The sequence below is a fragment of the Pongo pygmaeus genome, chromosome 6 (genome assembly GCF_028885625.2).
Source record: "Pongo pygmaeus isolate AG05252 chromosome 6, NHGRI_mPonPyg2-v2.0_pri, whole genome shotgun sequence".
Taxonomy (NCBI): domain Eukaryota; kingdom Metazoa; phylum Chordata; class Mammalia; order Primates; family Hominidae; genus Pongo; species Pongo pygmaeus.
The window spans coordinates 38,167,414-38,189,829 of record NC_072379.2 but is presented as its reverse complement, the minus strand read 5'-3'; the positions used below and the strand labels follow the sequence as shown (position 1 = coordinate 38,189,829).

The following is a 22,416-nucleotide window of genomic DNA, read 5'->3' as shown; positions in this document are numbered from 1 at the left end:
TGGCTAAGAATGGGTGGCTAGATGTGAATGTCAAAAGCTGCTACGTAAAGGCTAATTTGTAGGTTGTGACATTTGGCGAACTGTGGCTATTCAATTCCTTTTAAGCTTGAACAAAGTATGGCATTTTACCTTGTCAGAGAAAGAGCTTCTTGGTCAAAGCGCTGTGAAGATATCAAGTAATTATCTCAATAATTACTTTTAGAAATCCAGGGATGGGCACCTAAAAACATCCCAATTATTTTAGCTTGAGTTAGAGAATTCAAATACTTATCCTAATAAATATGCAGACTTAATAGAATTGGTGTTATCCAGCACTATAACCTCATAAAATCATCAAGAAGGGTGTATATACTTGTATGTGTGTATATATATATATATAGATAGATAGATAGAGAGAGAGCTAGATATAGACATAAAATTTAGTTCAATGACATACTTTTTTCCTAGAAGTATAATCTGTCTATATGCTGACTTAATAACTGCTTTATGAGAGCTGTATATGGATCACCATTGATAAATGCATTAAATCAGTGGTTCCATAGACTGGCTGAGAATTTCAATCTTCTGGGAAGTTATAAAAACACACTTTTAACTCTGAGTCTCTGGAGATTGGGATTTTTTTTTTTTTTTTTCAGAGATAGGGCCTGGCAACCAGCATTTAAAATGTTCCCAGGTGAATCTGATATGCAGCCTGGTTTAGAAACCACTGCTTTAACTACCTAATGCCTCATCCTCATTAGAACTTTACTCATTAAAATTAAATACTAATTTGCCTTATAATTTGGAAGTCTAACATGTGACTCAGCCCAAGTGACTCCTGGGTTTGGAAGTCTTCTGTCCTGCACAAACCCTGCAATCCTTAAAAATGGGTGTGCAGGTCTTTCTTGTCTTGGTTTCTGATCACCTTTAACTCTCATCTCCTGCCGCTTGCTACACATATGTGCCACATTCTGCTCCCTTGCTATTCACAGAGAATGCCAGGCCTATTTATACCTCCTGTTTTGATCTTTAGACTTCCACATTTTCTTGTCTGCCTGTAAACTCCCAGGGATCTCAAGGATTCTACCTGAACGTCTGGGCTGCTGGGCCTGTTTCTCACTTTTTCCTCAGCATCCCAAGGACTCACTCCTTGGTACCAACTCTTTCCAGCCTGACACTTTGTTACACTGTGCTGGGTTATTTCTTTACATTTTTATCTCAACCCTTATGTTGGGGACAGAAACCAAAGAGCCCAGCGCCTGCACACACTGGGCACTCAGTAAATATCCCAAATGAAGGAGTTTTCTCAGATATGCATTTTTATCCCCATGACTCCTCTACAATTCTCTTTTCAATGCTGTGACAAATGATTTCTCTTTCACATGGTACAGCTTCTTTAAAAATGTTCTCTTCTGGGTCTCAAACTTGTTTGCTGCTCTCTATTAACTGTGTTTCAGTTTGGTGTTTGTGAGCAGTACAATCCGTTTAGTACATCTGTTCTTTATAAGACCGCCTTTCTTGTGAAATACTTCATATTGGATTTTCTGGAGTACTTTAGAGTCAATCACTGGGAAAAACTATCACCACAGCTGATTGATCTGGCTGAGTCCTGCTTTGGACGTGGTTTAAGACTGCAGTCCATGGGCTGCCTCTGTCTCTGCTCCCAGCTTCTCATCCACCCAGTGGGCAGAAAGGCTGCTCTCCACAGCTTGTTTGGAACGTGCAACCTCAACTCCAGGAGATTTACTGAGATTCATCGGTAGAGGCCCCAAAGGGTCACTCTTGAGGGAGCGTGGCCAGATGATCAGTAGATGAATGATGCACGGCTCACGCTTTCCTGTCGAATTTTGCTTGTGGATTGCTCTGATAGCTGAGGATGTTTTCACATTCGCTGCGTCCCCCAGAGCAGGGAAGCGGGAGCAGGGAGGCCCAGGGGGCAGGCGCCAGGCTCTCCTATGCCCTGTGGGGAAGTGGAAGGCGCAGGGGGGCAGGGACGGTGGAACTGAGGAAAAGCAGGCCGTGGGGTTATTCCCTGAATGAATCCCGACCCACACATAAGCTGGGGTTTTCCCAGGAGCGACCTGGAGTTAAGAACAGAGAGGAAAAGGATGGTGGGAGAGGGGAGGAGGAAGCAAAGGAGCCGCCCAGGTGTGTCGTCCGGTCTAAGCGCAGCCGAGCGCACACGCCCTGCTCCTGCCACGCGTTGCCACGAGGCTTCCTCTTGCATGGCGGCCTTCCCGCCCAAGGCCCAGCTTCCTCACTTTAGGTGCATAAAGGGGACACTCAAGGGAGTCCTGATGTGGTGGGCCTGCGTCGCATTCCCATGGCCGCGAGATGCCGCAGGGTCACCGAGAGGGCAAACGAGGCGAAGCGCAGTTACCTCTGCGGAGCTGACGCAGCTGCCCTTCCTCCCGCCCGTCCCGCAGGTGGCTCCCTAGCACGGCCCGCACCTGTGCGGGGCCTCCAGCTGCTCCGCGCACAAGTGGCAGCGCTCCTGGCCCGGAGGCTCCGCCGCACGCTGCGCGCCGGGAAGAGCACCCTCGCCGACCTGCTGCTGCCTGTCCTCTTCGTGGCCTTGGCCATGGGCTTGTTCATGGTGAGACCCCTGGCCACCGAGTACCCTCCCCTCAGACTCACACCTGGACATTACCAGCGGGCCGAGACCTACTTTTTCAGGTAAGTTGTTTTTGTTCCTTTGATTTCCAAAATTTTTTTTTTTTATTATTATGCTTTAAGTTTTAGGGTACATGTGCACAATGTGCAGGTTAGTTACATATGTATACATGTGCCATGCTGGTGTGCTGCACCCATTAACTCGTCATTTAGCATTAGGTATATCTCCTAATGCTATCCCTCCCTGATTTCAAAATTATGTCAAGGCAGATTATGAATTGCAATAGCTTTGATACTTTTGGGAATTCTAGATAAAAACTTGAAATATAAGTGTTTTCATTATTTCCGAGGTCTGAATTCACGAGGAGATCCTTGGAGAAGCTCTTGCTCCTCTCAGGCTGTCTCAGGGCAGGCGCTTAAGGCTAATGAGGCTGCCTGATCTCCGAATCCTGAGCCGCTGACCCCTCCTCATGGTGGCCGAGTCCCTGCGCGAAAGGGCGCAAGTGGTCACCCGCCGACCTGCAGAGGGCCCGGCACGCCCTGCCCCACAGGAGGGCGGGATAGACTCCGGGATTTGTAGGATTCTAGAACGTATTAGATATATGTGGTATATTTCACAAAGCCCTCCACAGTTGTTTCTGGGACAACAGCCCCACAGTTGCACACACCTCTCTGCGGAGAAACGTATGACAGCACGATGGAAGCCCTAAGCCTCCCCAGGCCAGGGTCAGTTGAGCAGGATCTGTTGCCGGTGCGTTCAGAAGAGCCTGGGTTTTTGCCACCAAATGAATTTACGCAAGAACTCAGAGCTTTCTGGGTTGCAGATTCATACACAAGGGTTGGGAACCTAAAATAGAAACCGATCCCTTAAGTTCCTTTGCCTTAGTTTAGCGGGCTCCTCTCTAGATTCAGGAGAATCTGTGCAGAGTCAGGGAGGCCCGGCCCCTGCCGGGCATGGCCATGGCTGTGATCCCAGACATCACTACATTGAACATGCAGAATCGTCTTCAAGGTGACTATAATTTTTCACATTTGGGATGGGGAGACAAATGACTGGGACTCAGTGATACAGGTTTACAACTGCACAAGCATACTGGCTAGGCTTTTCATCATCAAGACAACTAAGAGGACAGTGTCAGTCCTGCTTTTGTCAAATATATATGCTTATTAAAATAAGCAGCTTAACCAGCTAATCTCTAAGAGCCTACTAATATGTGTGTTATTTTTGTAGTGATGTGTAATTTGGAATCAGATTTAAACAAATACATGGACAAAGTAAAAATCTATGGTAAACTTCAGTTTGTTCCCTCCTTGTCACACTCCTCAACTATAAAAGAGCTGTCACTATTTTGAGTCTTTTGATTATAAAATATGTTTCTTGAAGAAAATAATACAAAGCACAGGCTAGCCAAAAAATAAAATAAAAAACAATCACATGTAATTTTACCAGAGATATCTACTGTAAACCTATTGGGATAATCTGCCACATGATATACATAATACTGGTATCTACATGCATTTGTATTTTTATCACAATGAGATTACACTATAATACTCTCTGTAACTCTTTTACACTCCATAATATCTTTGTATCTCTTCTTATAAATCAGTACAACCACTTTACCCATGAAAACTACAGTACCCTGACTACTGAATGGCTCTTTAGTAGTATGTTGTTGGAGGCACATTAATTTATTTAGACAGTCTCTTTTTGGGGGCATATAAAGGTTTATTTGTTTGGTTTTTTTTTTTCATATTATAGGCAATGCTGTATAAGAATCTTTATTTAGCTAGATTTAGGTGACTATCTACTTATTCTTACCATCATACATTTCTATTAGAATTTTGGGGGGCAAAGGCATCAGTATTTTTATGGTAGATATTGCCAAATTACCCTTATAAATGTGTGCCAATTAACAGTCTTATAAAGTCATTGATTCTTTTCTTCAACAAGTATTTATGGTGTACTTACTACATGCTAGCTACTGTTCTAGGTGGTAGTTACATGTATAATTAGAACAAACCAAAACCCCTAGTGTTGTGGGAGAAAGGAAGTTCAGTTCTCTAAACTCTAATAGTTTTGATAGTTCAGACCTGATATTTCATTGCTTAATAGGCAGCTCTTTGATTACTACTGAAGTTGAATATTTTCAAAGTTTTTTGGTTATTTAAAATTTTACTTTACATATTGAATATATTAAGCATCGTCTATATATATGTGTGTATTTCCACATCATATTTTGCTTCTAACTGACTTCTTCACCCTCCTCCCCTCTCTCTACCGCTTGTCTTTTTCTTCTGAGACTGTTGAGAATTTCTCTACATGTTGTTTATTTCACTGATACCATTTTCAGTTGACTCCAAATAGCCATTCACTTTCTCTACTGCATTATTAATTTGGCGATTATGTTTTTCATTTGAAAGCAGTTTTCCTACTCTCCCAGTATTCATTTGTTACAGAGGTAATGCACTTCAAAATTATTTTGAGTCTGAGAATTAAGATATTTTAATATTTTCTTCTATTTCTAAGAGTTACTATTTTAAAGTAAGATATTTGTTCTCATTTTTCATAATGTTACTTAACTTATGAAACAGAGGCATTCACATATCTGGAGGTTTACTTTCTCATCCTTACAGAGGAGTCCTGCCTACACAGGCTATAGTACCTGTTCCATCAGTGATTGCAAGTGCCCCACTTCTAATGGTTAATTTCTGTCTAAAGAGAAAAGAACAAGCTTACATTTTCTCAGTTTTTATTTTAGTAGAGTGGTAGTTTAGTTAGTTATGAGGAAAAAGTAAAAAGCTACCAGGGAGCATCCACATTGATGGAACATTTTCTTGCTTTTTTATTATTATCTCTAATGTTTGCAGTGATAGTCAAAAATTAGTTGGGGAGAAGAATAACTATCATCATTTTATCATTTTATGGCTGCTATAACTGCTCTTGTTAGGAACTCTCCACCGACATTCATTACTTTTCTTCTGCATACTGGATCCTCTCTGAGTGTGTGCCTTGATTTCTCTGAAGACAACCCCTGTTGTTTTGCATTCGTATTAAACTTGCCTCTTTCCACTCTCAAAAGTGCCCTCATATGAGTGATAAATGATGTGGCCATTCCTTCTCTATTGAATTTGAGCACCATGGTCTAAATCTTGGCATAGGAATGATTCACAAAGGGGCCCAGATTTTCACATCTTATAGTCCTCCTGACTCCCTGTGTACACAGGCCACCCGTGGTAACCTAGCACCCATCCTTGCTGCTCCAAATTTGGGACAACCCCATTTTATAACATCTGTGAGCAGTCTCCTTGGGAAGGCATATAAGATTGCCATTATACTCCCTCGCTTTCTCCTTAGGGTAACTCCCTGTTGATAGGTGCATAATTCAGGCCTGCATGTAGCTTTCAAAAATCATGAATGCATTAGCTTTGTGCTGATTTGGAAGATACATATAAATCTTATCTTATTAGTGTTCTGACAATTCTCAATAGAGCCCCATGCTTCTAAAATTTTAGAGTTGAGAAAATGCAATTATATATCTACATTAAATTCACTGAAAATTTCTTGCAGAATACAAATCTTCATAAAAGTACAAACCAGAAGAAATGCACCAGAGAGGTTCTCTTCTACCTGAATCCTTCTACAAATGAAGGAACAGATGACACCCCCACAGCTCATAGAGGGATTGAGCTTCTTGGGCCCAAACAAACCTGGGGCTTTGGCAACTCAGTCTCCAGTGGTCTCTAACTCACATGCTTTGGTGGCCAGGTGGGGAGTGAAGTCATGACATCCACAGGGCTATAAAAATGCTTGTTTTGTGACCAGACCTCCACAGCACATTGACTTTATAGACTGTGAGGGAGGAGGAGAAGTATGGAGCATGTCTGTGGTGGTTTGGGATCTGGTCAGCCATTCATGACCCAGGCTTCTGACTCAGTTTTATTCTGAATCAACTTGCTCTGATTGCTGTTTTGAGAGTGCTCCAGAAATTCTCCCTCCCCACTAAGAAGTGTGAGAAAAGGGTGGCAAGGGCCTCTGTGCCTGTTCAGGGTGGTGGAGGCGAGCAGCACAGAGCAGCCCCAGAGAAATTAGAGGAGGGTGGTGCAGCTCTGAGAGATACAGTGTGAACACAGCTGCACCTGCTTGCAGACATCTGAGGCTGGTAAGATCTGATGGACCTGCTCAAAACCTTGAGCAGCTCCATATTGCCCAAGGGATGATATTGGCACATCTTAGCATATCGTACAGGTCCTCCTGGTGCCTCTGCAGCCTCTGCCACTCCCTTTATCTCATTCTCTGATCTTCAGAATGACACAATCATACATGATGTTGCTGCATCTCTCCCTGTTTAAGGAAATGGAAACTACCTTCCTCTCCTCAGTCCTCTGCCACTCCCACTCTATAGACTCTAATGTTCCCAGCAAAATAAGAATGCTTCCAAAACCCGGCTCAGATGCCCCCTTCCAAGGATCCTCTGTGGCTGCTCTCTCATCTGAATGTCTGTCATTGCTGCGTGGATGTCACTGTGGCTTAACTTAGTGCGGGAGATTCTTGCCTTTCTTCCTACAGGGAGACTTCCTGGAGGGTAAGGATCAAGCCTTCTTTAGTTCCTGCCAACATGTCTAGAAATGGTTACTTTCATTAAATCCTTGTTAAATTGAAATAATGAAAATGAAATGTATCAAAAATGTCTTCCAGAAATTAACTTGGACAGGTAGCAGACAAACAAATGGAGCCTAGAAAGACAGCTCTCTACACATTAAAAATAGAAAATATTTAGACTCCACGACCTCATCTTCTGGGATGGGGCTTTTAGTCCTTACTAGAGGAGATGATCCTAAATACACTACTAGTTCACTGCATTAGAAAAACCTGTGAGTCCTCCTCGAACATGGACCTGACCCTGGCCCACTGTCTGCTGAGTTTGTTCCTACCCCCAAACTCTCTCTCTTTTTCTCTTAGTTCTCCAACCAGAAAAAGACCTAGAAGGAGCAAGTGTAGGACTCCAAGTCCTGGTTGCTACACCAGTTCTTTAAGAACTCAAGAGGGCCAGTGGATGTATGTGACCAGTCAGTGGCCACTGTCATCATCCCCTTCTCCTGTTAGCATGCCAGCAGAAACTGGGTGCCTTTTTTAGTTTTCTAGGGCTGCTATAGCAAAGCACCACAAAATGGGTTACTTAACAGAAATGTATTTTCTCACTGTTCTGGAGGCCAGAAGTCTGAAATCAAAGGGTCAGCAGGACCATGTCCTCTCTGAAGGCTACAGGGGAGAATCCTTCCTTGCCTCTCTAGCTTCTGTGGCTGCCAGCGATCCCTGACATGCCTTGACTTGTGGCAGCATCACTCCAGTCTCAGTCTCCCATCTTCACGTGGCATTCCTCCTGCATGTCTCTGTGTCCACATTTCCCTCTTAGAAAGACACCAGTCATATTGGATATGGCACCCACTCTAATCCTGTATGAACTCGTCTAATTATATCTGGATAAACTCATTCCGAATAAGATCACTTTCTGAGGTTCTGAGTGGGCATGAAATTTGGAGGGAAATCATTCAACCCACAACATTTCCTACAACATCTTCCTTAACAAATACCACTAAATTTGACCAATCTCTTGCCCACTTGCCTACAGTAGAATCACTTGGTGTTCTGTAAAACTCAGGCTTTTCTGTTATATTCAGAAGGATAACAGAAATTAAATTAATTGAAGACTGACAGTGATGGTTGGTGTATATTTGTTGGTGTTCTGTCGTCTCAAAAACATCCACCAGGTTTTGCAAAATGGTCGCTGGGATGTGACAAATGTATACTTGATGATCCAGTGATGTTAACATTCATAGAGAACATCTTCAATTATTTATATTCTTCTCCTCATATATGTACAACTTCCTTCTATGTATGTGGCATCTTTATCACATGAGATAATAGTGATTGCTTCACTTTGTTTCAGTAATTCAGTGAGAGGACGAATGGAAAGTAATTGGACAATTGTTTGGAAGAAATACAATGAAAGTTATTTTTCTTCTTATTTTTAGTAAATACTAGGATGGACCTAATATATCATCTGTGCTTTTGAGCGGGATGGCGAGGATGTAGCATACTCACCAGCAGGCTCTTGGAAGCCTTTTTTCTGGTGGAATGACATACAAAGTGCTGGCTGCCCCTCTGATCTCATTTCCTGGTTGCCCTTCCCTTGTCTGCAAGGTCTGCCTTCACACCAGGCTTTGTCCAGGTCATAGAACATCCAAACTCTGGACCGACTTTGCATGTCCAGTTGGATACCCCAAGAGCATTCTTCCTCTCAGTCATGGCACAGAAGCTGCTTTCTCAATGTAACTCACCCATGGTCCTTTTACAGTCCAGTGGGAAAAAATAGATGGTAAATCAAATAGCTGAAACTATTTGCTTGACTTAATTATGTATACATTGTATGGGGACAAAGTCCAGCACTGAGTAGGCATTTTAAAAATGTTTATCCATGAGTGAGTGTATTTCCTTCATGCTCTACCCAACCATGAATTTAGGATGTACTTCATGGCCCCTCACCCTGGGTGAACTGTTCTTCAGCTCAACCCACCTGAGATTCAGTAATTTGTGAAGTGCTAGTAGTTGTACCTCTTAGTGGGCTGAAATTTAAGAAAAAAGAGAGAGAATCCCTGATGACGACATTCTCATTCTGAAGACAGTGAATTCACAGATGTTGGGTGAAGTCCTCAGTTGGCACAACCTAGCAGAAACAGGACTGAGAATCCATTTCAGGCCTCCTGGCTCTAATTCTCATTCCACAAACACAAGGCTGTAAGTTCTACCCTGAGAAAGTTTACAGTCAAGCAGAGAAATGATCCCTACAAACAGATGGGAAAGTCTTGTAGGTAGATACTTGGTGGAGGGGTTGTGCATAAGCCACATGGGGAGATCTATTTAGGGGTGTCAAAGAAGGTTTTTTAAGGCTATGCCCCCTAACTTGCTTCTTCTGAGATAAATAGGTGTTTTCCAGACATGGAGAAGAGAAAGTTTCTTCTCTCGTACTCTCTCTAAAGGAAGAAGTGTGAGTAAATGTGAAAAGTAATGAAGGAAGTCTAGCAGAAGCCTTGATGGTTTCTGGCAGGTATTATGGTATTATAAGGCATTCTGAGGAGAATTGACATTATCTTGCAAACACAATGCAGGGAGGCATTAAGGAGTTCTAAAATCTGGGGAGTGATATGAGGGAGATTATTTTTGTAGCTTCCAGGTATGAAGTCTGATTTGGAGCAGTCTATCTGAGTCTCTTCCCCTCATAGGTAACTTTTTCTGTCTGGAATTGTGTAAGATTTCTTCTTTATCCTTGGAGTAAAGGATTCCCCCCCCCCCCCAACTGTTTCCTCATCAAAACTGCAGATTTAAGTCTTTTTTTCAGTTCAGGGTAATTTTTTTGTGGGGTGGGGGAGTACGGGGTCTCACTCTGTTGACCAGGCTGGAGTGCAGTGGCGTGATCTTGGCTCACCACAACCTCCACCTCCTGGGTTCCAGTGATTCTCCTGCCTTAGCCTCCCGAGTAGCTGGGATTACAAGTGTGTGCCACCACATCTGGCTCGTTTTTGTATTTTTAATAGAGACAGGGTTTCACCATGCTGGCCAGGCTGGTCGTGAACTCCTGACCTTAGGTTATCTGCCCGCCTTGGCCTCCCAAAGTGCTGGGATTACAGGCGTGAGCTACCGCGTCCTGCCAGTTCAGGGTAATTTTCTTCTATTATTAATCTAATTTCTTCCTTACCTCCTTTTAGAACTCCTAGCACATCTCATGTTAGGGTCTTCCAAATCCATCTTTTAATTCTTTATCTTCCCTTAAGGATTTCTTTTTCCTTTTTGTCCTCCTTCTGTGTGGATATTTCTTATACATCACTGTTTGTATCTAAACAGTGGCTATCCTCTTACTCAATTTATACCTCTAATATTATCTTCAGGAAACAATTCTTCTTGGTTTGAGAAAGTCCTGTGTAGGCATGTGCTTCTTTGTTTTTTTTGTTTTGTTTTGTTTTTAACTTTAAAGTGTGTATTCCTGCAGCACCTTTATTTTTCATAAGTATTGGCACTGTTTGGGTTTTTCTCTGGTTGCTGGGACCCCAGGACATGTGTTTGTGTTATTGCTGTTTTGACAGATCAGATAAGGATGTTGCCTATCAACTGGATGAAGTTCTGAGTCAAAGCACATTCTGCCTCTGTAGGGCAGCAGCTGGGCTGCCAGTACTTTCTGTTTTTTTCAGGGAGGTGGGGACCTTTGCTTCCTATACTCTCTTTCATTTAGGAATAGAAGGTATCAGCTCCTTTAAGCTTTTTCTTGACTACTGGGGTCCAGCGAGAGAGGGGAGGCTGAGGTCTCTGGAGATTTGCAGGTCTCTGAGGGCCACACTTCCCAGGATGGGTCCTTTCTGGTCCTTTTCCCTGGATGCTCTGCTCCTGTTCTTCACATTGCATTCATATGTGGCCTGGCCTGTGGGGATGATAGCCCTGAATTTGCTTGGGTAGTAGTAAATCCCACAGAGCCCAAGACCTCACCTGGAACCAGAAATTTATCAACACCAAAAGCTGGTTGGATCAGGAGAGGTCAAAAGGCTGGAGCTGAGAGTGTAGGGAAGGAAGGAAGAAAGAAAGGAAAGGAAAGGAAGGGAAAGGAATGGAATGGAATGGAAAGGAATGGAACGGAACGGAACGGAAAGGAAAGGAGGAAGGGAGGAAGGGAGGAAAGGAGGAAGGGAGGAAGGGAGGAAGGGAGGAAGGGAGGAAGGGAGGAAGGAAGGGGAGAGTGCAGGCTGCTGTCTTCCCAGATGCCCCAGTGTTTCTCAAGATTGGTTTGATCCTCGTCTAAATCAGAACCACTGAGGGGACTTGTTAACCAGGAAGGCCCATTAGGAGTGTGCATTTGTTCAGCCAAGCTCCTTGGGTCACTCTGGTGCACAATAAATTTTAAGAGATGATTATTAGAGAGAGTGTTTCCATTTATGAAGTTCCTCAAGAATCATAGGTAGTAATTTTCAATTTCTAGAGTCTAGTAAGGACAGATGTCAAATGTTTCTAACAGAGATTTACTTTAAAATATAGCCAGGAGTTTGAAGGCAACAAAAGAGGGATAGTTTAGAAAAAAGCATTTGAATTTTGTGGTGACAAAGATACTTTTAAAAGAAGCTTGCATTTCCTAATTTGTTAGAAACCTGAAGGCTGTTTATACAGAGGTCACACTGCCTACTTATGAGACATAACTTTGTTGTAAATTTCAGCATGTTCCATCATTGTGTGTTTCTGGCCACAGCTGCAGGGAATTATATTAGGACAGTTGTAAACCATACGAATATTTTAAAATCTTTATTAAATTTTATGCAGTGGGGAAGATAGTGTTTTTCTATAAACATTTATTTCTGGATTTGAATGCCACAGAAGTGTTTGCATTTTAAGTTGCTCTGGAAACAAAGTCCTCCTCAGCAGAAATATAATATTAATTTAATGTAATGAGTTGCATTTCTTCTCAATTAAATTTTGTTTTTGTTTGAGTGGTAAAAGTTCAGAAAGGGCCAGATTTAGGGAAGTAAAATAATTGGATAGAGATTAAGGATGAGGCCAATGAATTCAGTGCATTGTTAACATATCACAACTTGTTCAACACATCATTTATGAGACCCTGAGTTCCAACACCTATCCTAAGCATTGTGCCCTTTCCTCAAGGATTGCTTCATTCCAGTAATGAGAACAAGGGTAAGCTTCCAGTTAAACTCGAGTGAAGATGTATACTAAGGCCACCAGGCAGGACAAATGGAGCAGAGGAGGCAGGGAGAACTTATCATGGAATCGGTGTTCCAACCAAGGTTTCCAGGCCAGGCTGGAGATGGCTTCCAATCAAGTGTCCAGGATGTTGGAGATACCGACACAGAGGGATCAGCACCCTCAAAAGCAGATCTGCCCAATCAAACAGTGGTTCTCCTGGGCTGGGCTGCACTGGCTAGGCTGGGCTGGGTGCCGTGCTCAGGAAGAAATGTTGAGCAACAGGCCCTAGGATTGTGGAGGGATTCAAATACTATTTCAAAACGCATAGGTAACAAGAAGCCATTGATAAATTTTGAGCAAAGAAAATGTCAGATTGGTATGTTAGAAGAGCTCACTAAAGGAATTAGAGAAATTGGGAGTCTGTAATGTTCCATTCTATGTGTAGGGTCACACTGAACAGTAGCCTAATGAGAAGTTTCTTCTCATTCTGAGCTTACGTTTGTTCTGCAGGATGTGGTTGGAAATTCCTACATTTCCACCTCAGACCTTTCTACATTTTAATGCTAATAGCAATTCAGAAAAATATTTTGGACTCAATTATTTCTTGTCTGAGAACAAAAAATTAATGAGAGAAATCAGTGGTTACAGATTACTCTGTGGTTGCTTACATTTCTTCTTTCTTTTTTTTTTTTTGCATTTTCTGTTTTTAAAGCTTTTTATTGCTCATAATAATTATACATATTTATGGGGTACACATGATATTTTGATACATGCATACGATGTATAATAACCAAAGCAGGGTATTTAGGATATCTATCACCTCAAATATTTATAATTTCTTACTTTGGGAATATTCCAAATCTTCTAGCTGTTTTGAAAATAGGATAAATTGTTGTTAACTACAGTCACCCTGCTGTGCTACCAAACACTAGTACCTATTTTTTTATAACTGTATGTTTGTACCTATTAACCAACCTCTCTCTCTCCCCTATTCTTCCCAGCCTCTGGTGCTTGCATTTCTTCAGTGTAGCTAATGTTTTAAGTTCTTTAAAAGGAGTCACTTATGTATATTTGTTAATTTATGTAATAATTCTTTCCAAAAAGAATTGAGGTCACCAGGTATAGCTATATAATCTATAATGCTGATTATACATCATTTTTGAAATTTTTGCGACAAGTGTTTGCAAAGATTCTTACTCAAAAAGTATTTTATAAATAACACAATGTAATTTCTGAAAAGTAATAAATCTGTACTCTTTTCTAAATACTAATTTAGATTTGTAATTAATTACATGATCTCATTCTCATTCAGTCCAATTTAGAAAATCTTAAAATGTCTTTTTCTCTACATTTTCTCAAGATTGTCTTATAATTGAGGTATAAAATTTAATACAGGGTTTGTTTCTTTCTACAACTCCCCACAGTGACATGAATAGTGTCTTATTGCTGATGGTGTCTTCAGTAAGTAAGTTCAGTATTGGTGGTTTTGGCTTTGGGTAATGCTGCTTGAACTACAAATAGACTTCTGAGATGTGTGCATCTCAGTAAAATTTAACGTGTACTTAAAGCACACATAGGATTCTGTGTTGAGGACCTCTGTTAAGAAAATGTAGCTCAATATAGCTCACATATAGAAACCAAATGATATTTCTTACATTAGAAATTGTTTTATTTCAGGACTATGATAATAGAACAAATATTCAGACCAGACTGGAGCTCCAACTTTAAGAGCATAGTTTTGCAGATTTTAATATATTAACACAATATGATATTATGTAGCCTTTAAAATTTGTTTTTAAAAACCATGCAAATATGTGAAAAATGGTTGTGTTATAATATTAAGTGAAAATGTTGAGGAAAATAATGTACTGTGAATGTGAGTCTATAAAAATGCATATCTGATGGCAAAACTATACTTTTAATAAATTTTCCAATTTTATGGCTTGTTTGGCATTACCATAAAAACAGTGGAAAATTAACTTTATCTCACTTACTAGGAATCATTAGATGGATCAGCCTGACTAGGGCACAATGTGAGGTCAACAGCTGGTTCTCCCTTCTCTGTTGGGAGCCACTAATAATCCCACTTTGTTTCCTTTGTCTCACAATGAACAGCAGCAGTGGGGTCGACGATTTGGACCTCACTCGTGTGCTTCTACGGAAGTTTAGAGATCAAGATTTGCCCTGTGCAGATTTAAACCCACAACAGTAAGTATCAGGTGCTCTCTGCAAAAGTGAACACTCCCAACTGGTAATATTGTAGCCTGGGAGGACTGTTTTTCTCCATGATTGGTTATTTCATGTCACAAGTTTAAGTTATAAAAAATCAAAATTAGCCTAATGAGTAGGTTATGACTGAACGGGCCTTATGGGTATCGCCATATAAAATGATCCGAAATAAGCTTCATAATTACCCCCTTTCTCCCTTTGTACATGCATGCTTTATATTATTGCAAAATGAATTCATAATTAATAGCATTCAATTTGTTTAATAAAACTCAAAGCTGAAAAGAATGAAGTAGCAATTAAGTCTGAATTATGTATTATCTGTTATTTACTTTTAGAGAATCCTTGTACATATAAAAAATTAATTATAATTTTTTTAACTTAAAAGACTTAAAGATCAGTACTGTACATCAATCTGGGGTGAATTACTTTGAAAATTATCTTTTTAGTATTTAATCATGGTTATTGTGATGACCTTTCTATGAAACTTGGATAGGGGAGGCCTTTCTTTATAAACACTTATTTCCCTCTTATTTTGCTCGATTGTTATATATTGAAGATCTACTACAAGTAAAGTGCTGCTGTAGGAACCAAGATTAATATGGAATATGGCCCTGGTCTCAAGGAATTTACAGTTCTGGGTAGAGCAAATGAGGAAAGTGATAAAAGTCTTAATGATTTAGTAAGTGCCAGAAGTGTATGTTTTTAAGTAGTAAATATAAAAATCTAACAATAATACAATATTGGCAATATGTTTTCTAATTTGTGATGACATATTTTGCCCATTAGTCATACTGGTAATTAGTGTGAGACTGAAAAACTATTAATGTTCTCAGTAAGAAAGAATTAATAGATAATTAATTATGTTGCTTCGCTCTAGTCTTTGCAAAACAAAATAATTTATTTAACTAAAGCTTCAATGGTAATGTTTTTATTTTTCTCCTCTCTGATGGAATACACAGGGTGTAAAATATGTCTACCTTTGAAAAATTGAAATGTAACCTAGGGCCCCATGGGGTCCGGCCCTGGTCCAAGCTGGGATCAAAGAAGAACCAGTTAGAAAAAAAAAAATCTTTTATCTAGTCCTTCTCCTTCGAGAGGAAAAAACAAAAGGTGGAATCAATAATTAAAGGATAGCAGAACATATTGGACATTTTGTTTGGACACATATTTTACTTCCAGTCCCTTTACATGGGTTGCAATAGAGCCCCAAACTCTCCTCCTGTCCTCTCTCTGTTCCATGAGCTCCTGCCCTCCAGCCCAGCCTGCAGATCAGCCTCATTGCTTTTCTCCTCTGTCCATTCTTCTTCTACCTTCCTGGATTTATGTTTTTGTGTTCTCCCTTTTCTTTGTGAAATCTACCTAATCTATCCTTAACTCATTTCTATATTTAATCATTTCTATCTATTTTTGTGGTCAGCATAACAAAAGGCTAGGGAGAGAGGTACATGAAAAGATGCTGTGAACACTTGTATTAATAATAATTTATGTCCATGTTATACAAATAGGGCTTGATTCACTAGGACCTCAAATCAGAGCAAAAAGTTTTACTTAAAACCTGTAGATTTCCTTCTGTAAGTGTAAAATATTGTTGAATTTGATGATACCTACATTTTACCTCCTTGGAAGACTTGGGCAATCACTTGATAATTAACTAGAGGAAACATTTTAAAATAATAGATTAGATTCTACTGATAGGTTGCTTTTCTGTTGAGATATTCAACTCTGAGTGTCAACTCAATGGTGCTATGTTGAACTTCTGATTTGTACCTCCCTCTCATACGAAGACAATGAAGAGCTCTAGAAAAATCCACTGTTGTCTAAATCCAATCTAAAATATGAGTTTCCTCACAGTAGTAGGTGATGCATAATTTAAAATTTAAAATGTGTTAAAGTTGTCAACTTTTAGAAGCTGATGGGTAGATATAGATATTTAGCTTCATTTTACAAGGCTTATATCTGGTGGCAGTTCAGTGTTGAATTCTCCTACTATTTCTAACACAAAATGGTCACTTTCCTCACCCATTCTTGTTAATGGTTTAGTACAGAACAAAGGTCGTAGCAAATCTTATATTTCTATCAAACTTAAAAAGCCAAGTGGGGAGATGGGTAAGGTTTATTTTTGTAATTAAAAAGAAAGTTATTAGATTGCAGCGATATAATAAATCATCTCGGTATTCAGGAAAATCTGGAAGGCTCATTATTAGCCAAAAGGTGGGATCTTCAGAGCCTGTCATGGCTGGTGACAGATTCCCTCTTAGAGTCCTGTAAAGATGAAAGTTGAGGCCATGGATCAGCAGTGCAGAGAGTGTGCATACCAGGGATCATGATAGAGGGGCAATATAGGACCAGTCTGCCCGAATCCAAATCTCAGCTCCACTCTTATTGACTGTGTAACCCACGCAACTTGCTGAACCTCTCTCTGCTTTTCTTCATTTGCATCAGTGTGCTCTCAGTTCTGTAGAAAGAATAGTCACCTCAACAGCAGGGTAGTTCTTGTGGAGAGCTTTTGTTCTCTTAAGGCAAGTTCCTGCCTCAGAAAGCAACTCTCAAGACAGTAGCTCCTTAGAGCTTCTGCCTCTGTCTTCGAGATTTAAAATGCACCTTAGCAGTTTGGGGAGGCCGAGGTGGGCGGATCACGAGGTCAGGAGTTTGAGACCAGCCTGGCCAACATGATGAAACCCCGTCTCTACTAAAGATACAAAAAATTAGCTGGGTATGGTGGTGCACACCCATAATCCCAGCTACTTGGGAGGCTGAGGCAGGAGAATCACTTGAGCCCAGGAGGCGGAGGTTGTAGTGAGCCGAGATTGTGCCACTGCATTCCAGCCTGGGCAACAGGGCGAGACTCCATCTCAAAAAAAAAAAAAAAAAAATACACCTTAGGTGATTTAAACTCCAGGCAGCCCTGTAGTAGAGAGAGCTATTTCACCCAGTGTGTCCAAACCTGAAGGACCAAATGACCCTCCTCCAGCAGCCTCTCTGCAGCTGTGTCCTCTAGGCCACTTTAGGGAAATGCTTTGCTAAGTCAAAGTGTATTTTTAGATTCCTAAACTTTAAAAGAAAAATTATGTAGAAACTTCTGATTTCTCATAGATCATCCCCTCTGTCTCTCCCTTTTATGAACATTCACACAGCTTCTTAGTGAATCTGTTTGAACACAAACGTTGTTGGAGGCTGAGAAGTGCTCAAAAAACTACCTGTCATGGGTCATTATGTACCTCTCATGGACACATAGTTTTACTCTATAAAAGGGAGCTAGGAGAAGAATAAGGGAGGATTTGGAAGAGAAAAAGAGGACTGACCTTTTGAAGTCATATATTAAATTATAAACACTTGTTAACCATCATCTAAGGCATCTGAAGGAAGAAAGGCCTGCTGAGTTTCAGAAGTATAAATGGAATTTTTTTTTTTAAAGTACATATCAGATACAGTACTCTGATTAAATACGTAACTCTCTTAGGTGTTATTTCCATGTAAACTCTTAAGTTTCAAACTGGAGTCCCTATAAGCTAGTCAGCCAAGAAAGTAGTGTGGAGAAATCTTTACATTATTTTTGTTGTTTCAAAGATTACATAGACATTGTACTTTGCTAACCTGGTTAATAGAAATGGCAAGTTTCTTTTCACCGGGCAGGGCTTTCTTCAATTGGTGTTATCATACTGGCTTTCTCATTGGAGCAGCACACATTTTGCATAGAGCTGGGATCTCGACAGCTGCTTCACCTCTCTGGACCCCACCTCTTCTTCTGAAAAGCAGGGCTAGTAAGGATGGTGGTAAAAATATCTAGCCGGTGCTCCAGTGCTTGTAATTCAGTAAATGCTAGTTTTCTTCCTCCTTTTCCAATTTTTGAGTAATTAAGAGTAATTATCATTACTAAAACAAATTTTGATTTCCAAATGCTAGAAAAAATATTTTAAAGTATGGGACTCATAAGGAAATAGAAATGATAGGGAAACTGTGGAATACAAATGTGTTTTTGAACCACTGCTACAAATGGTTTTCATAACTGTTTCTGTTGCACAATCTTTCTGCAACAGAAAGTTTAACCAGAAAGGTTTAAAGTGGAAATTTAAAAATTGTTTTTCCTTAAGTGATGATTAAATTACTGTGTCATGCCACAAAAAGGAATTAGCATCTTGCTGTTTATTAATTGCTTCTTGGTACCTGTTTATGAGACTGGAAGCCTCAGGTTCCACCAGGAGCCCCAGCCCCACCGTGAAAGTCCTAGGGAGCCCTGTGATACACTCAGTACAGTAAGAAAAGTGAGCCCCATGTAATATAATGGAAATGCTGGCGTTGTAATAAAACATTATCATCAGATTAACAGCTCAAGCTGTGAAAACAAATCTAAGAGCTCTGCCTTCTCGGCAGTAGGAGATGATTATCTTGTGAACTCTGTTCTAGTCTGATGAAACTCTCTTTTATGGAAATACAATAGCTTTGTAAATCTGAAAGATCATTCCAATTCTCTCCTTTTTTTTTAGGAAGAATTCTTCATGCTGGCGCACAGATCCCTTTTCTCACCCAGAATTCCAGGATTCATGTGGCTGCCTGGTAGGTTTCTGCAGCATTTTTGATCTTTTTAAGTCTAAAATTCAAGTGACAAAAATGAGTTTACCCTATCTATAAAATTTTCATATTTGTAACTGTGTCTCTATGACTTTTTGGTTTCCTGGATTGGCTGTTTCTGGGAAAAGTTTCATCACATACAATGAATATTTATAGAACACAGATGCTGTATAGATTGACAGTGCCCCTCTCCTTCATTGCCTACTGCCTTTGGTCTTTAACATTCCCCTGGCATTCATTAAGAAAATGAATATTCTTCAAGTAATGATAAAGAAGCTAGAATTGCCCTATGGAAGGAAATTTTTCTAAATTTCAAGGCAGCATGACCTCAAGGTTCTTGCCATATTTTTATTTGGGCTAGATATTAACAGCTAAGATGCCCCTTAGCTCTCTGACTATGGTTGATTCTTACAAAAACATGTGGAAGTAGGTGTGCCACTATTGAGGTGAGAGACATCACTGTCTAATCTGTGAAGGAGAATAAATTGAAATTTATTTAGAAAACTGATTGGAACTCATCTCAAAGAAAATCTCAGACTCTAATTAATAAAAGGCATAGACCTGCTAGCCACAATCAATAAGCAAGTATGATGACAGGTCTAATTTATCTGAAAAAGGGAAAAGAAAAAAAATATTGAAGTTAATTGAGCATCTGTAATGGAAATGGCCACTTGGAGAACATGTTTACAGGGCCTTCCTAGTTAGTGGCTCATGAGATGCAATTCTCCTTAATAGTTGTCAACCTAAGGGAAGAAACTGAGACAAATTAACATAGGTAGAGAGTTTATTTGAGCCAAAGTTGAGGACAGCTATGTGGGACACACTTCCAAGTTATCTCTGGAAGTACTCCAGAGAACAAAAAAGAAGCTCAAGTGAAATGGCCTTATTGTCTAGGGTGTCAAATGAAGTTATTTGTCTCATGGCCGAGGAAGTCAAGGATGTGGACACACCAAGAGTGAGCTTAGAGCAGAAATGTAATAAGTGAAAGAAAGAGAGAAAACTCCCTGCTGCAGAGAGGGATCTCAAAAAAGGGTTGTCATTTTACAGTGAAGAGCATTGGTTTTAATAAAAAAAAGCTAGCAGGGAAGAGTGCTCCATTTATATAGGGCTCAAAAAACTGGTTAGGACCAGGTGTGTCATTTCCATAAGGCACGAATCCCTGGCAGTCCCCACCCCATCTGTTTAGTGCACATGCAGGTCCTTAGCCTAAGTTACTCCATATTGCTTATCTCCTCCTACTGTGCATGCATTAGGGGTGGAACCCTTTTTATTAATCCATTTTCATGCTGCTGATAAAGGCATACCCAAGACTGGGCAATTAACAAAAGAAAGAGGTTTACTGGACTTCACAGCTCTACATGGCTGGGGAGGCCTCACAATCATGGTAGAAGGCGAAAGGCACTTCTTACATGGCAGCAGCAAGAGAGAGAATGAGAACCAAGGGAAATGGGTTTCCCCTTATCAAACCATCAGATCTCATGGGACTTATTCACTACCATGAGAACAATAAGGGGGAAACCACCCCCGTGTTCAGTTATCTCCCACTGGGGTCCCTCCCACAACATGTGGGAGTACAAATCAAGATGAGATTTGGGTGGAGACATAGAGCCAAACAATATTACCCTTCAAGGGGGATGTGCCTGGCCAAGGGTAGCTCTTCTTATCTATAGTGTTGCAGCCATGTTCCAAGCAAGCCCCCCGTGCAAGCTTCCTTATGTGAGTATGTCAAAAAAGGAAAGGAATGTGCTCACTGGGGCCCACTGTATGCCAGTGAAACTTGCTGACTACACAGGAGGCCCCTTTCTGTGTGGGAATTCATCTCCCTATCTATGTTTGCAGCCTGAACTTTCAGGCTGCTCTTTGTTAGAAAATAAATGCCGCTGAGGACCTTGCCCTAACTATCTGCCTAGCTAGTTTCTTCCTTCTTTCTCTCTCATAATTTATTAAAGAAAAAAGAATGAATCAGGAGAGTGGGTGATTACAAAAGTCGTTTGTCAGGGATTCTCACTGGCATTGTTAGGTTACTTTATAGCTCTGGTGGTGGCACTCAGCCTAGGGTCCATATAGCGAGCTGCTTAGAAATGATTGCTTAGCCCAAGGGGGATGGGGTGGAGTGTGACTGCTGTCTCACTTCAGTTGACTCTCTGGGCCTGATTATTTAAAGGGAGCTCACATTCCTCAGATAAAAAGTTTTTTTGTTTGTCTTTTTTCTAGAGATTTTAGAAGCCTTGCTTTTGGAGGAACTAGTCTGCTTTCTTCTCTTAGACGAAAGATACACATGTAAGCGGGAATAATGACACAGTACCCTTAGTGAACACTCAGAGTGTTGGTTGATATGGGAGAGGTTTTGGAACTCTCCATGTTTCCCTCTTGGCCCCAGCTGTCAATAAACTCAGCTACATTTGGTGATCCTTTGCAGTGATCAGTTATCTTTTTTTTTAAATACATAATTATTGTTTTTTTTTTCCCTGGTCTTGTTTTTCCATTTATTCACTTTAGGGGCAAAGGGCAAACTTCCCTTTTACCCTCTGAAGCTTCACTGAAAATCAATTGACAAAAGGCAGGTTAACTGGGGAAATACCATACAAATGTGTTAATGTGCATGGGAGGATCACCTCACAGAGTAATTACCCCAAACCCCCAAAGAGGTACAGAAATTTCTATACCCTTTTCATAGCAGGGAGAAGAGATGGGAAATGTGGATAATTCTTTTAGGGGCAGGAAATGATTGTTATAGAGAAAGAATGGGCCAGGCAGACAGAAATTAGCTTGTAGATGATTCTCCTGGAATTTGAGTGAGCCCAAAAGTCAGGCATTATCTTGTGAAAAAGTCCATCCAAGCATGGTTGCATTCTTCACTCTTCTTTTCTGAACTAGATAATGAGATTTCAGGGAGGGGATTGGGGACCTCTGTGTTTCCTTTGGTAAGGAGTTTTTTGTTCAGGTATGGAAATTCCAAAGAGAATTGGAATGGAGGAGGAACAAGACAAGGTTCCAGGGACCTTGATTCTGAGGCTTATTTCTGAGGCCTTTCAATTGATAAAAATGCCCAGCAGGCACAAGCACCATATTTTGGGGGATTGTTTTCTATGCTTCAACACTCATGAGATCTCTAATTTTTTACACCACGCTCTTATTCTCTAGCCTTGATTTGATCATTTTATTATACTAGTAGCTTTTAGTACCACCAGCTACCTAAGGCCTATTGGGATTAGACTGGGTAAATATCAGAATGATTGGTGTTTATGTTCCTAAATTCACTTCAACTCACATGAACTGTGAGATTT

At 40.5% G+C, this 22,416-nt stretch overlaps 1 protein-coding gene across 1 annotated transcript in view; it reads left to right on the top strand.

Annotated features, from left to right (window-relative positions):
* ABCA13 (ATP binding cassette subfamily A member 13) overlaps positions 1–22,416 on the top strand; it is a 492,269-nt gene that overhangs the window by 285,704 nt on the left and 184,149 nt on the right. The window contains exons 43-45 of the mRNA XM_054496702.2: positions 2,406–2,655; positions 14,447–14,539; positions 19,045–19,114. Coding sequence (XP_054352677.1) covers positions 2,406–2,655; positions 14,447–14,539; positions 19,045–19,114 — 413 coding nt within the window. The remainder of the gene's footprint in view (positions 1–2,405; positions 2,656–14,446; positions 14,540–19,044; positions 19,115–22,416) is intronic.